General features: G+C 42.7%; 2 protein-coding genes across 2 annotated transcripts in view; one reads left to right on the top strand and one right to left on the bottom strand.

Moving 5' to 3' along the window:
- Nucleotides 1-12,480, top strand: part of LOC137627789 (sialin-like) — a 91,284-nt gene extending 78,804 nt beyond the window's left edge. The window contains exon 14 of the mRNA XM_068359144.1: nucleotides 10,327-12,480. The gene's annotated coding sequence lies outside the window, so the exon portion shown is untranslated. The remainder of the gene's footprint in view (nucleotides 1-10,326) is intronic.
- Nucleotides 1-14,077, bottom strand: part of LOC137627787 (titin homolog) — a 617,410-nt gene that overhangs the window by 5,098 nt on the left and 598,235 nt on the right. The window contains 4 exon segments of the mRNA XM_068359142.1: nucleotides 12,489-12,612; nucleotides 13,033-13,185; nucleotides 13,334-13,533; nucleotides 13,865-14,006. Of these exon segments, the coding sequence (XP_068215243.1) occupies nucleotides 12,489-12,612; nucleotides 13,033-13,185; nucleotides 13,334-13,533; nucleotides 13,865-14,006 (619 nt within the window).

Genomic DNA, 14,077 nt, shown 5'->3' with positions numbered 1-14,077 from the left:
AAGGGATGGCTTTTGTGAAATGTACCAGTACGTCCTTTGGGGGTAAAAGGGTTAAGAGCGAGAGGGCTTTCTGCCATGCAGGAATGTAGGCACCATTCTGATCTTACACCCTGCTAGTGGTTACCGAGCATGTTTGCTAGTACATTCCTCTTGCGTGGAATGAACTTTGGTGACATCTCTACTGCATTGTCAAATGGCCAAGTGGGCTCCTGCTTGGCCAACTCACTAAGGGTTTGTGAAACCCAGCTTCATGTTTGTTGACAGCCTCCATCGTAGCGTTTTCATTCATAATTGCTACTGACTGTAATGCTATCAGAGCTTCTTGCAATTCCAGCAGGTTGGTATACAATAGTTTTTCCTGTGGACTATCCCCGAGGCTGGCTGGTTCCCCCTCCTTAGATGCATCTGTCAACAGCAGCATTTGGAGAAGATGATTAAAGTGCAGTTCTTCGATTTGATTTTATCATTCAACCACCAGGCTTGAATGCCTCATAATTTTTGTTCCACCGTAATTGGACAATAAGGGAGAGACCACTAATTGCCGACTAGTGATAGCTCTGACACTACTAGAGCTATCACTAGTGGAGGCACTCATAAGGCATTAGCTTTTCCAATGATGAGAGATGTTCTAGAAGATATTGCCACTGATGAGCTGGAAGTTCATTGGTGCGGAAAATTTTTTGCAGTATACTGTAGCCTGCTGACGAGGTCTTTAATCGGGAGATACTCCATCCACTACTTTGGCCAAGAGATAGGATTTTTCTTGATTGACTAAAATCCCTAAATTGTGGCAAACTAAGTCTTTCCTGATCCTGAAGTAACTATCTTCTGGAGGACAACTAAATCAGCCAATCACCGAAATAACTCTGCAAACGGATCCTATGATGTCTACTTCCTTTGATGGGAACAGGGCTGCAATCTCCAACACCGGTGCATTCCTCAGTATTAGTACCTCCTTTTGCCCTATCTGCCTGGTGAAGCAGGTGATGATGGCATCATCCCATGTCTTCAGGACCCAGTTGGCTCAATGGATAAGCTGACTAGTGTGCCAGAAGGTCACCCTTGGCTCCTGACAGATTAAATCAGTATACAGTACTGTACTTCCTCTTCATCTCAGGATTTGCCAAATTCATGGTTGTGGGGAAGTAGGTGACAGCACCTGACCAGTGGTCGATCTAGGAGGAAGTTTGTAGACTGACCATGAAAACACTCAACCGCTAAAAACAATGTGCCTTTGCTAGTCCCTCGTGCTGACATCAAAAGGTAGAGGAAAAGTGTGCATTCTTTGGTATGTAGATTTATAATTGTTGAGAGAGGAAAGAAGGCAAGATCTTGGTTGAAGCGAAAGGTATCCCATTGACCAGAGATCTAAGAACTGACCTTATCAGAAGCACCTCGTTCTGTCTCAGACCATGTCAGCCCAAGGGTGGGCTAAGATCCTTGAGGGGCCCTTATGTAGGGATGTCCTATCTCTCTTGATAGGAGACATACCATTATCTCCAAGGCATACTCACAAATGAGTGCCAAGACCTTGACAAAAGCAGATTCAGTGTAGGGATTCTCTGCTTCCGCTGGGTCTAAATTGGGTACCTTTGGGTTGACTACGTCTGAACCAACCTTTTTTTCCTGAGGGAGGTGGTCTCGACATGTACCTTTGTAGATTCATAATATAAAGAAGAAGATAATAGTTTGAAGGTTGGACCCCTTCACTCTCTCAAGAGGCTGATTAAGCATTAGGTACTCTTTACTGAAGAGCTAATAGAGAGCATGGTACAGAGCTGAGTGTAGACACGTCCCATGTTAGACTGTTGTGAGATGGTGAAAAACCTTGCCTACGATTTTCTGCTTGCGATGTAGCATTTTGATGCTCGTGCAAGTCTTCAGAGCAGACCTGTGAAGTAAACTCCCCTGAGACTTTGCCCAAACTGTCTTCTTCACTGGTGACTACCACAACTACTTCGGTGTAGCAGAGGTACATCTGAAGGTTCTGCAGCCAAGAGAGACATTGAAGATGCTTGGGGGAGGAAGCTGCGAATGTTTCTTCTCCTTCACACCTAATTTGAGAAAGTCATTGAGGATTTCAGGCCCAGGAATTACAGTATTGTACTGTGGTAGGTGAGGACACACCAACGATCGCTATGTCTAACTCCTCCACAGGTGGATCACCAGACGAGGTGGGCACAGTAAAGTTAGCCTTCTAGACCCTAGCATCAGCCAACACCTGTAGGAGTTTCTCCTAGAATGCAAGAAATTCCTAGGAAGGCCACAACTTCCTCAGGTCCAAGTCCTCGCAGGTTATCATTGGTCAGTACCACAGAAGGCAAACTTCGAGGAAAAGGCAGAGGAGTATTACTTTTACCAGGGAGAAGGTGATACTTCTGCTCTTCCTGAAGCAGGCCCCTGAACATAAGCTGGTTTAGTTTCTCCTTCCAAATTCCTGCAGAGGACCCAGCCTAAGAGGAATCTAAAGAAGCCAGGGTAGATCGAGAAGTGGAAGGAGAGAAAAATGAGTTTTAGTTTCTTCAGTAAAGCCTTGGGCATTACCAAATCCAAAGCTGAAAAATCTTTCTTGGCCTTTTTGCTGAACTCTACTCCACTACAGAGGAGTCCAAGACTTAAATTCATCACAAGGAGATGACCTAACTTATGCCCCCATCAAAAAGTACAATGATGATGAGGATACACAGACAGCATGCTAATAAACCTCCCACAATTACGGCACAGGTCCGCCAGTGAGCCACCAAGCACAATTTTGCAATTAAAAACAAAAAATTATAACAGCAGAAAATGAAACTCCACTGAGTAAAGTCTTCCTCCTCAACTTTCATGATGATAATTCAAACGAAGTCATATATTGTACAGATTTAGAAGGAAGGTACCATTGAGAGGCTACCAACTGAACTGCCCTGTGACAGAAAAAGGGAGTGCCCTATTAACTGTCTGGTAGACGGGACCTGGCCTCCACTTGCTAGCAACAACTATCACCTTGTTAAAAGTTTAACATTGATTCCAGAATTGATGAAATCATACTGTACTCCCTATTAAAGGACAATGGTTTGTATTAGTCTAGAAACAATTGTCTTAATTGCAAGAAGCAAAAAAATAACCTCATGAACAATTTGATTTTTTATTTAAATTACTTGACTATTTTGTTCCAGATTCCTAGGAGTGTAAAATTGAATTCATACAACCAGTCTTCCTCTTTCTATTGAACCATATGTATGGTGATAATCTGTAGCATTATCAAATAGTATGACACAGAAGCAACTGGCGTCTATGTGCTATAAATGTCAATTCATCCACTACATGTTCTTGGTATAATATGTTATTTTTATTGATAAAATAAATTTTTGAATATACTTACCCGATAATCATGTAGCTGTCAACTCCGTTGCCCGACAGAATTCTATGGAGGGATACGCCAGCTATCACAATACTAGAAGGGGGTGTATTTACCAGCGCCACCTGTGGCCAGGTACTCAAGTACTTCTTGTTGACACCTCCTCAATTATTCCTCGGTCCACTGGTTCTCTATGGGGAGGAAGGGAGGGTCGATTAAATCATGATTATCGGGTAAGTATATTCAAAAATTTATTTTATTAATAAAAATAACATTTTTCAATATTAAACTTACCCGATAATCATGTAGCTGATTCACACCCAGGGGGGTGGGTGAAAACCAGTGTACAAGATTAAAGGATAGCTAAGTATCCCATATTTCATATAATCAGTTATCCACAATAACAATGAAATAATAAGTACCTGGTAAGGAAGTCGACTTGAACCGTTACTCTGCCTTTAATAAGATCGTCTTCCTTACTGAGCGCAGCGTTCCTCTTGGGAGGCTGAATCAACTCAAAGGTGCTAAAGTATACAGGGCTGCAACCCATACTAAAGGACCTCATCACAACCTTTAACCTTGGCGCTTCTCAAGAAAGAATTGACCACCCGCCAAATCAACAAGGATGTGGAAGGCTTCTTAGCCGACCGTACAACCCATAAAAAGTATTCAAGAGAAAGGTTAAAAAGTTATGGGATTATGGGAATGTAGTGGCTGAGCCCTCGCCTACTACTGCATTCGTTGCTACGAATAGACCCAGGGTGTAGCAGTACTCGTAAAGAGACTGGACATCTTTGAGATAGAATGATGCGAACACTGACTTGTTTCTCCAATAGGTTGCATCCATAACACTCTGCAGAGAACGGTTCTGTTTGAAGGCCACTGAAGTAGCCACAGCTCTCACTTCATGTGTCCTTACCTTCAGCAAAGCAAGGTCTTCTTCCTTCAGATGAGAATTTGCTTCTCTAATCAGAAGCCTGATGTAGTAAGAAACTGAGTTCTTAGACATTGGTAGAGAAGGCTTCTTGATAGCACACCATAAGGCTTCTGATTGTCCTCGTAATGGTTTTGACCTTTAGATAGTACTTAAGAGCTCTAACTGGGCAAAGTACTCTCTCCAGTTCGTTCCCCACCATGTTGGACAGGCTTGGGATCTCGAACGACTTAGGCCAAGGACGGGAAGGAAGCTCGTTTTAAGCCAAAAAACCGAGCTGTAAGGAACATGTAGCCGTTTCAGATGTGAAACCTATGTTCCTGCTGAAGGCGTGGATCTCACTTACTCTTTTACCTGTTGCTAAGCACACGAGGAAAAGAGTTTTTTTTAATGTGAGGTCCTTAAAAGAGGCTGATTGGAGCGGTTCAAATCCTGATGACATTAGGAACCTTAGGACCACGTCTAGATTCCAGCCTGGAGTGGACAACCGACATTCCTTTGAGGTCTCAAAAGACCTAAGGAGGTCCTGTAGATCTTTGTTGGAGGAAAGATCCAAGCCTCTGTGGCGGAAAACCGCTGCCAACAAACTTCTGTAACCCTTGATCGTAGGAGCTGATAGGGAGCTTACGTTCCTTAGATGTAACAGGAAGTCAGCAATCTGGGTTACATTGGTACTGGTTGAGGAAAACTGCATTGGCCTTGCACCAGCTTCGGAAGACTTCCCATAAAGACTGATAGACTCTGAGAGTGGATGTCGTCCTTGCTCTGGCAATCGCTCTGGTTGCCTCCTTCGAAAAGCCTCTAGCTCTTGAGAGTCTTTCGATAGTCTGAAGGCAGTCAGACGAAGAGCGTGGAGGTTGGGTGTACCTTCTTTACGTGAGGTTGACGCAGAAGGTCCACTCTAGGAGGAAGAGTCCTGGGAACGTCGACCAGCCATTGCAGTACCTTAGTGAACCATTCTCTCGCGGGCCAGAGGGGAGCAACCAACGTCAGCCGTGTCCCTTTGTGAGAGGCGAACTTCTGAAGTACCCTGTTGACAATCTTGAACGGCGGGAATGCATACAGGTTGAGATGGGACCAATCCAGCAGAAAGGCATCCACGCGAACTGCTGCTGGGTCTGGAATCGGAGAACAATACAAGAGGAGCCTCTTGGTCATCGAGGTAGCGAATAGATCTATGGTTGGCTGACCCCACAGGGCCCAAAGTCTGCTGCAAACATTCTTGTGAAGGGTCCACTCTGTGGGGAAGACCTGACCCTTCCGGCTGAGGCGATCTGCCATGACATTCATATCGCCCTGAATGAGCCTCGTTACCAGCGTGAGCTTTCGATCTTTTGACCAAATGAGGAGGTCCCTTGCGATCTCGAACAACTTCCTCGAATGAGTCCCTCCCTGCTTGGAGATGTAAGCCAAGGCTGTGGTGTAGTCGGAGTTCACCTCCACCACCTTGTTAAGCTGGAGGGACTTGAAGTTTATCAAGGCCAAATGAACTGCCAACAACTCCTTGCAATAGATGTGAAGTGTCCTTTGCTCCTGATTCCATGTTCCCGAGCATTCCTGTCCGTCCAGTGTCGCACCCCAGCCCGTGTCCGATGCGTCCGAGAAGAGACGGTGGTCGGAGGACTGAACAGCCAATGGTAGACCTTCCTTGAGAAGAATGCTGTTCTTCCACCACGTTAGAGTAGACCTCATCTCTTCGGAAACAGGAACTGAGCCCGTCTCTAGCGTCATGTCCTTTATCCAGTGAGCAGCTAGATGAAACTGAAGGGGGCGGAGGTGGAGTCTCCCTAACTCGATGAACAGGGCCAGCGATGAAAGTGTCCCTGTTAGACTCATCCACTGCCTGACTAAGCATCGGTTCCTTCTCAGCATGCTCTGGATGCATTCTAGGGCTTGGAAGATCCTTGGGGCCGACGGACAAGTCCGAAAAGCTCGACTCTGAAGATCCATACCCAAGGAGACAATGGTCTGGGATGGAACGAGCTGAGACTCCTCAAAATTGACCAGGAGGCCCAGTTCCTTGGTCAGATCCATAGTCCATTTGAAAATCTCCAGACAGCGACGATTTGAGGGAGCTCTTAAAAGCCAGTCGTCTGACGGAGCCGGACACAAGATCATGATACTGCTGCACAGTCTGTAAACTGTCAATCATGGGCAAGCGAGGAAGTACAGTGACAACCCGAATCTGTCTAGACTGTCTGGGTCGTACAGACAACTCCTTAACGGGTTGCTGAGGTTGCCGCACTGCGTCACAACAAGTCCCTTCTGTTGGTTGTTGAACGTCTTCCCCGTGACACATTGACTCCGTAAACAAAAAATCCTCTAACAAGGACTAAGCTTGGACTGCATGTCATGCAACACAGCTCAAGATCTATGGGAGCAGGTGTGGTAACAGACGGGATTAGCGGCTGAAGTGTAACCATTACCTTCCCTGTAAGCATGTTATGCTTAAATAAAAGTCCATAAGAGGTTATGCAGCTAAAGGCTCCCTCCAAATGACAGAGTCCTCAAGGGAATATCAGAAGGAGGGAGAAAAGAACTTTCTCATCTACAGGGACCTTATCCTAGAAAAGCTAAGTTCTCTGAGTGAGGGTTCACTGGTGCAAAGCAGCAGACTAGAAGGCAACGTTATGAAACTGCTTGACAGTCTAGTGAGTTGGCAACAACCCAAGATGTGTTGAGAAGCATGCGGTAAGGTATGCAGAGCATGCTGTATGCAGAGTATGCTGTATGCAGAGCATGCTGTATGTAGAGCATGTTGTATGCAGAGCATGCTGAATGCAGAGCATGCTGTATGCAGAGCATGCTGTATGCAGAGCATGCTGCATGGCGTTTAACATTTCTCAGAAATTCCATGACCAGTGCTAGAGTGCTTTATGCATGCTTGCATGGGGTTTAAACCATGGTATGCTGAACAGCAGAGTCAGAACGAGCTGGAACAACAACAGAGGTTTCCTCAACTTGAGGGAAAACCTGAGGTTCAGACTGCATAGGCTGAACAACAGACGGAGCAGAAGGCAGGTGCAAGGGTGAAGGAGGTTGACTCCTAGCAAGAGTTGCACCCAAGGATTGCACCAGCTGAGCGGAGGACGGAGGCGGAGTAGTCCGTTCCTGTTCCTGAGAGATGAGTGGAGCATGAGAAGGTTGAGGCTGCGCAGAACAAGGTAAAGTTCTAGCAAGCTGAGGCTCCTGAGGCGCAAGTGCATGGTGTAGATGAGCTTGCCTAGATGAGGGTTGAACTCGGTGCAGCGCTGGTTGAGCAGACAGACTCACGGAGGGGAGAGGTTGTTGTACCCCAACCGAGAGTTGCACCACTGGTGGAGCAGCAAGGGGAGGAGGAGGAAGAGTGTAACTCTCCTGATCCCAAAGCAAGGGTTGCCTTAAAGAAGGCTGAGGCTGAACAACACTGTGAACAGCAAACTCCGAAAGTGGTTCAACATCGTACGCCTGGCAGATGGAGCTGCGACCAGGCGGAGCAGGTGCAGGCTGGGCGAGCACAGGCGGAGCAGGTGCAGGCTGGGCGAGCACAGGTGCAGCGAGAACAGGTGGAGGGAGTGCAGGAGGTGCAACACTCTCAGCCCGACACTCACTCATCAAGTCCGAAAGCTGTGCTTGCATGGACTGTAGTAGAGTCCACAACATCATACGCCTGGCAGATGGTACTGTGATCAGGCGGAGCGAGTGTAGGAGGAGGGAGTGTAGGCGGAGGCGGAGGAGCAACACTCTCAGCCCGACACTCACACATCAAGTCCGAAAGCTGTGCTTGCATGGACTGTAGTAGAGTCCACAACATCGTACGCCTGGCAGATGGTACTGTGATCAGGCGGAGCGAGTGTAGGAGGAGGGAGTGTAGGCGGAGGCTGAGGAGCAACACTCTCAGCCCGACACTCACTCATCAAGTCCGAAAGCTGTGCTTGCATGGACTGTAGTAGAGTTCACAACATCGTACGCCTGGCAGATGGTGCTGCGACCAGGCGGAGCAGGTGCAGGCTGGGCGAGCACAGGCGGAGCAGGTGCAGGCTGGGCGAGCACAGGTGCAGCGAGAACAGGTGGAGGGAGTGCAGGCGGTGCAACACTCTCAGCCCGACACTCACGCATCAAGACCGAAAGTTGTGACTGTATGGACTGCAGTAGAGTTAACTTGGGGTCGGCAGACACTAAGTTCTGCTGAGGTAAAGCCTTAACAGCAGAGATCTGTTGTGGCAGAACCTTACTCCTCTTAGTCGGAGTGTAATCAACTGATGACAGAGGAGAGTCAGAGCTAACCCAATGACTGCATTCGGGTTGTGAACTTTAACTTCGTACGTCTGGCATAGGTCTGGACTTAACGTTTAAGAAGTCTTGAGACCTGAGACCAGCGTTACTCTGCCTTTATTTTCTCCCCTAATCTCTTCTGCAGACGAGCAAAATAAGGGCTCAATCGTCTGCGGGTGGGAGTGACGGTCTCGGTAAGACACGCCCACAACCACCGAGAATACTTCTGTGCGCCGATCAAGGCCTGCTGAACCCTTATGCCCTTCGACATTGCTTCTCCCCTGGGCTTGGGAGCTTGCAAGAGGTCCCGGACTGGGAGGACGACTGGCGCGCACAAAAGTACCCTCACGCACTAATCACTTATCACTTTGATTTCTGTTTGCACTTATTTCACTGAACTCGAAACTTTAAGTGGTTTGTACCTGAAATACGCAATTCTATCCTTTCTCAAAGTTAGTAATTGCGAAAACAGAATTACAATGTAACAGAAAAATCTAATGAAAGATAAATCAGTGGTTGGAAAGAGACTAAACACTAGATCACTCTAGAAACGTTTAGTTTCTTCCCCTAAAGAGACTAGGGAGAAGAGCAAACAAAAAACGATAACGACGTTACTCGTACGCCTGGCAGGCTTGAATGAAACGTTTATCCTCTTTCTCCCTCCGTCTCTATCTCTCTCTCTCTCTCTCTCTCTCTTGACTTAGAACCTGAGCGAAGAGCCCAATCATATATATCGTTAAAACATATTATTGTTAAAGGAAAAAAACTGAAAAGTTCCTTTATTAGGATCAAAACCATTAAGTTAAGAAAGAATGAACAAAACGCTAGACACGGTTACTCTTACTGCAACGTGAAACCGTGAACATTCTTTCTCTATCGTAACGATAGAGTGCAAGTTGAACGTTCTGAACGTCAACAACTGCAGAGACAAAACAAAACGTTAGTTCAGCTTTGAAAACAGTACGAGACTGTCAAAGAAAATCTTTCAAACTCTGTGGCGGAAATAGCATAATATGTTAACAGGTAAAACCGAAATGACGGGCTCAAAGTTTATTAACTTCGGTAAAAGACCGCCTACTATTAGGAAGGTCGAATATAAACAAATATAAAAATTAATTTTAATGAGTTTATAATAAAAGGAAGTTAATCGAAGAGGCCTATAAGAGGCGGAGAGATATAAAATAAATCTAAGACTTTTGTTAAGCAAAATTAAGAAAGAGAGTCTATACTCTCTTAGACACCAACACTTCCGTCTAAGGGAAGGGTCGGCCATTGAAAGGTGAACGAGAGTTCATACTCTCTCGTCACCAAAATTAATCAAATTAATTCCAAAAGCTAACTAAGCTAATATAGAAGTTTTCCAGTAAAGCGACAGCCGAAAACAAAGAGAAATACTTCACCAAAGTCGTGAAAATACTCCAAGAACATAAGCGTATCCCAGAACGTCTTGCCGGAAGCACGACAGAGGAATAATTGAGGAGGTGTCAACAAGAAGTACTTGAGTACCTGGCCACAGGTGGCGCTGGTAAATACACCCCCTTCTAGTATTGTGATAGCTGGCGTATCCCTCCATAGAATTCTGTCGGGCAACGGAGTTGACAGCTACATGATTATCGGGTAAGTTTAATATTGAAAAAGACCAATTACTATATTAATTGGTATTTCATTAAAAAAGCTTTCATCCAAAATATTTCCCATGTGAATCGACAAATGTCAGTGATAATGCCTAAAGGTAGTAAAAGAATTTGTTATAGCATCCTGGACAACAAAAAATCTTATAACTTAATATTTTTTTCAGGATAAATAAGTATCTACAAGCCGAGACTACTCCAGCCAGAGAAAACGTGGGAGACCAAACAGAGCATTTGCAATTACAGAAGTCAGATCCTACACCTGCGACGACAACAAATTCAACAGATATAAAGGATTGATATCCTTAAACTCAACAGCATATCAAGCCTCTTACTAGAAATTTTCATCATAGTTTATTAACTCTTGCAATAAGATAATATACATCTCACAATCAACACTGAAGTAGCTGCCCTTGACAAGTTATTGATTATAATTATAGTAGACTGAAACAAACCATGAAAGGAGAGTTTACTGTGTCTGTGGTAGAAAAATACACTTGAAAGACTTCTGACTACATAGCTGTACACGACTTTGGAGAATGTAGGATTCAAGTAGTTGCTATTTGATTAACAGCAAAAAGAAAAAAAAAAAGGCTCTCATACCATCAAATAAAAAAAATGGGTTATAATGAAAACTCATTAATTCTGTAAACAGTAAATTGCTTATCTGTTGAATAAAGAAAAACATCTTGGTACTGAAGGTACATAATTGAAAATCACTCATAAAATATTTAGTTACTGAAAATGAGGACCGCATCATTATTTGATTGACTAACATTAACCATAAAGGCAGTACGTATTGAAATTTTTTTTCATTGTGTACAGAAGAAATATGTAATAAAAAGTCATATAACATATTCTTCATCTCAACAATGCAATGTGGGTTAGTAGATACCAGTAATCTATACTGTAAACTAGTATACTGTTGTATGTATGGATGTGCAGTATGGCACAAGACAAATGTTTTCGGCGTAAATACGTAAAAACACAACTTTAAAAACCTGGCGACATTTACCGACTTAAGGTAGAGATTCACAGCTCCATCTCTCAGGGCATGTCCCAAGCTAATGCCTAAGGAGGAGGTTCTGATGCCCGATAAAGGCTGCTCTCAATACCTTAACGGATGCAATATCACGACGCTGGAGGTTTTTTCTCGACTACAGTTTGCTTGATGCTTCAGTGGTAAGAGTGATAGTGCCTGGCCATTAAACACACTTTTTTGCCAAAAAGACATTAGCATATTTAGCTAATGGAGAGGTATTGGTTAAAAGTAATTTTACCTTGGGAAGTGTAGCCCCTTTTTGAGAGTATATCCTATGAAGTTTGAGGGCTTCACAGAATTCTTTAGTGATCAAATTCCTACAGTTTAGAGTTCAGATCATAGCTTACTGTAGTTAAAAATTGGCTGATTTGGGCGGTGAACTGATGATGGACTTCCTGACAAAAAGAGAATTAGCCCAAAAAGTTATTCCCATATAAAGATCTTTAGACAACCATTGACTCAGGAAAAGGGGATCCTGCCCATTATGAAGTTAACTTCTATAAAGAAATGTTTCCTCTAACCATTCCATCTGATGGGCAAAGCCATTCAACGGACAGATAGAGGTGCCTAATTGTTGTACAGCAGTACCTGTTGCAAATACATTATAACCTAAAGTCCCTCCAACGTAAGACCGTCAAGAGAACTAAGGGAGCTGGGAGCTGCAGAAAGTAACAAAACTGACCGAGCCTCTCCAAGCCCAAACCAGGAGATCCTAGATTGTCCGGATGAAAGACCTGATTTTAAATGCCAAATTAGAAAATGCAATATAAAGGGATCTTATTCTTAGAAATCTAAATCATTCGAAATTTAGCCTAGAATATGAAAGGTTCACTAATGTTTCCAAGAAAGAGATACCTCCCTCAGAGATCTCCCAAAAACATCCACTTGACATTTTATTTCTACGGCAACTTCAAATTACCATTGTTCCTGGATTTCATTCAGCATTTTTCCTTCATTTGGGGTTGGAAGTTCTATTAGGAAAATAAGCAGTCATCTAAAAACATTGCTACACACCAGCAGGATATTCTTGATGTTGCTTTAAATTTATGGTAGAAATCTATTTTGTATCCTGCTAAAAGTATTTTTATTCCCTGTTACTGAAACCTATTTTCTATAAATCCTTTTTCACACTTGAGAAAACCTGTTTATTTATTACCAACTAATGAATCCTACGTATTTGGACAGTTACATCATTAAAGATATCCTAAAATAATCTAATTTATTTAATTAAAAGCTATAAAATGTCAAGGATAAAAAAAAAAAATCACACTTCATGCATGAGCATACCTGCCACTTCCTTCTAATAATGAATTTCTTTAGTTTGTCAGTAGATAAGACAACTTTATTCATGTCCTCTTCTGTTTGTGCCAACCATGGGTGGTCAAAGCATTGTTCAGCAGTCAACCGTTTTCTGTAAAAGTGTAAAGTTTAAAGCTCAATGCTTAAAAAATTTTAATTTTATTGAATAAGTTGGCAATACTACTACTTAACTTTATGGTCCTTATAATAGCAAAGGCTTATACAACTCTTAAATTTGTGAAAACCATCTTAATCCATTAACTAGTTACTATTTCAGTTTTAATGAAACAAATCTTTTAGATATATCGACTGGAAACATCATGAAGACTAATTTCTTTCTTGAATTTTTTATTTGCATTAAAAGTGAATACTATACTGTAGTTGTGCGATCACAAGTCTAGCGATAAAAGACTAAGTAAAAATTACAGCTCTACTATGAAGCATAAAAAGCACACTACTTGGCCATGTAACTTTAAAATCGACAGACTTATGATTCCTTACATCCCTTAATAAAACATAACAAATTACTCACTCTTTCCTCTTTATCAGTAAGGATCTGATAAAATCTTTGGCATTTTCAGTAATGGCTGTGAAGGCATCATCATCAAAGTCAAATTCTGCGCGGGTGATGTTAGCAAAGGTTTCGGCATCATTATCCCCCATGAATGGAGAAAGTCCAGACAACCTAAAATATGCATGCATCAACAATAACATTTGTAGTTTTATAATTTTCTTTCAATAAAATTAAAAATAAAGGATGTACACAAATTTAAGAATCCTCAATACCAAACATTGTCATAAAAGAAGAACAAATTGAATAACTCCATACTTACAACACATAGCAAATAACACCAACAGACCACATATCTGACTGGAAACCTATTAACTCATAGTTGATAATTTCTGGGGCAATGAATTCCGGTGTACCAAAGAGAACTCTGCAAGGGTCATCAGGGTTGAATCTCCGTGCTAGTCCAAAGTCAATTAGTTTTATCTGATGGGATGTTTTCCGCACACATAGGATGTTCTCGGGCTATTAAGAAAATAATTACAGTATTACAATTCTCATTTCCAGTAAAAAGTAATTTTTAATTTATCTGGTGAAATGAAGTAGTAAGTGTTAAGATATGAAGTAATAATATAAGTACAGTATAAAGCAATACCATATCCCCAATAATATAAAATAAAGCAAACTGTTTTTATCCAAAATTGTGAAGCAAGTCCAGTGCAATTTAAATATACCAGTCCATAGGAATGAGAATGAATGATTTCCATATAGTATTGTACTGAAGGATTTTAACTTCCTTGGAACTGCAGTGGAAAATATCACTAGCCTGTAGAGTAATAATACACCTTATACTTGCCTTCAAATCGAGATGTACAATATGACTCTTATGCATGTATGAAACTCCCTCACAGATCTGCCTGACAAACAGGATGCAGTCTCTCTCTGTCAGGGCAAAGTCGTCAGCCACTACTCTTTCAAACAACTCTCCACCGGATATGCTGTAAAAAATGTAATATCAATAAATATGGACAAGTAACTAATGATAGAACTTGTACCAAAGTAACAAGAC

This window comes from Palaemon carinicauda, chromosome 35 (assembly GCF_036898095.1).
Source record: "Palaemon carinicauda isolate YSFRI2023 chromosome 35, ASM3689809v2, whole genome shotgun sequence".
In the NCBI taxonomy this organism is placed as follows: domain Eukaryota; kingdom Metazoa; phylum Arthropoda; class Malacostraca; order Decapoda; family Palaemonidae; genus Palaemon; species Palaemon carinicauda.
Note: the sequence above shows the minus strand (reverse complement) of the source record. Positions and strands in the feature narration are given on the sequence as shown.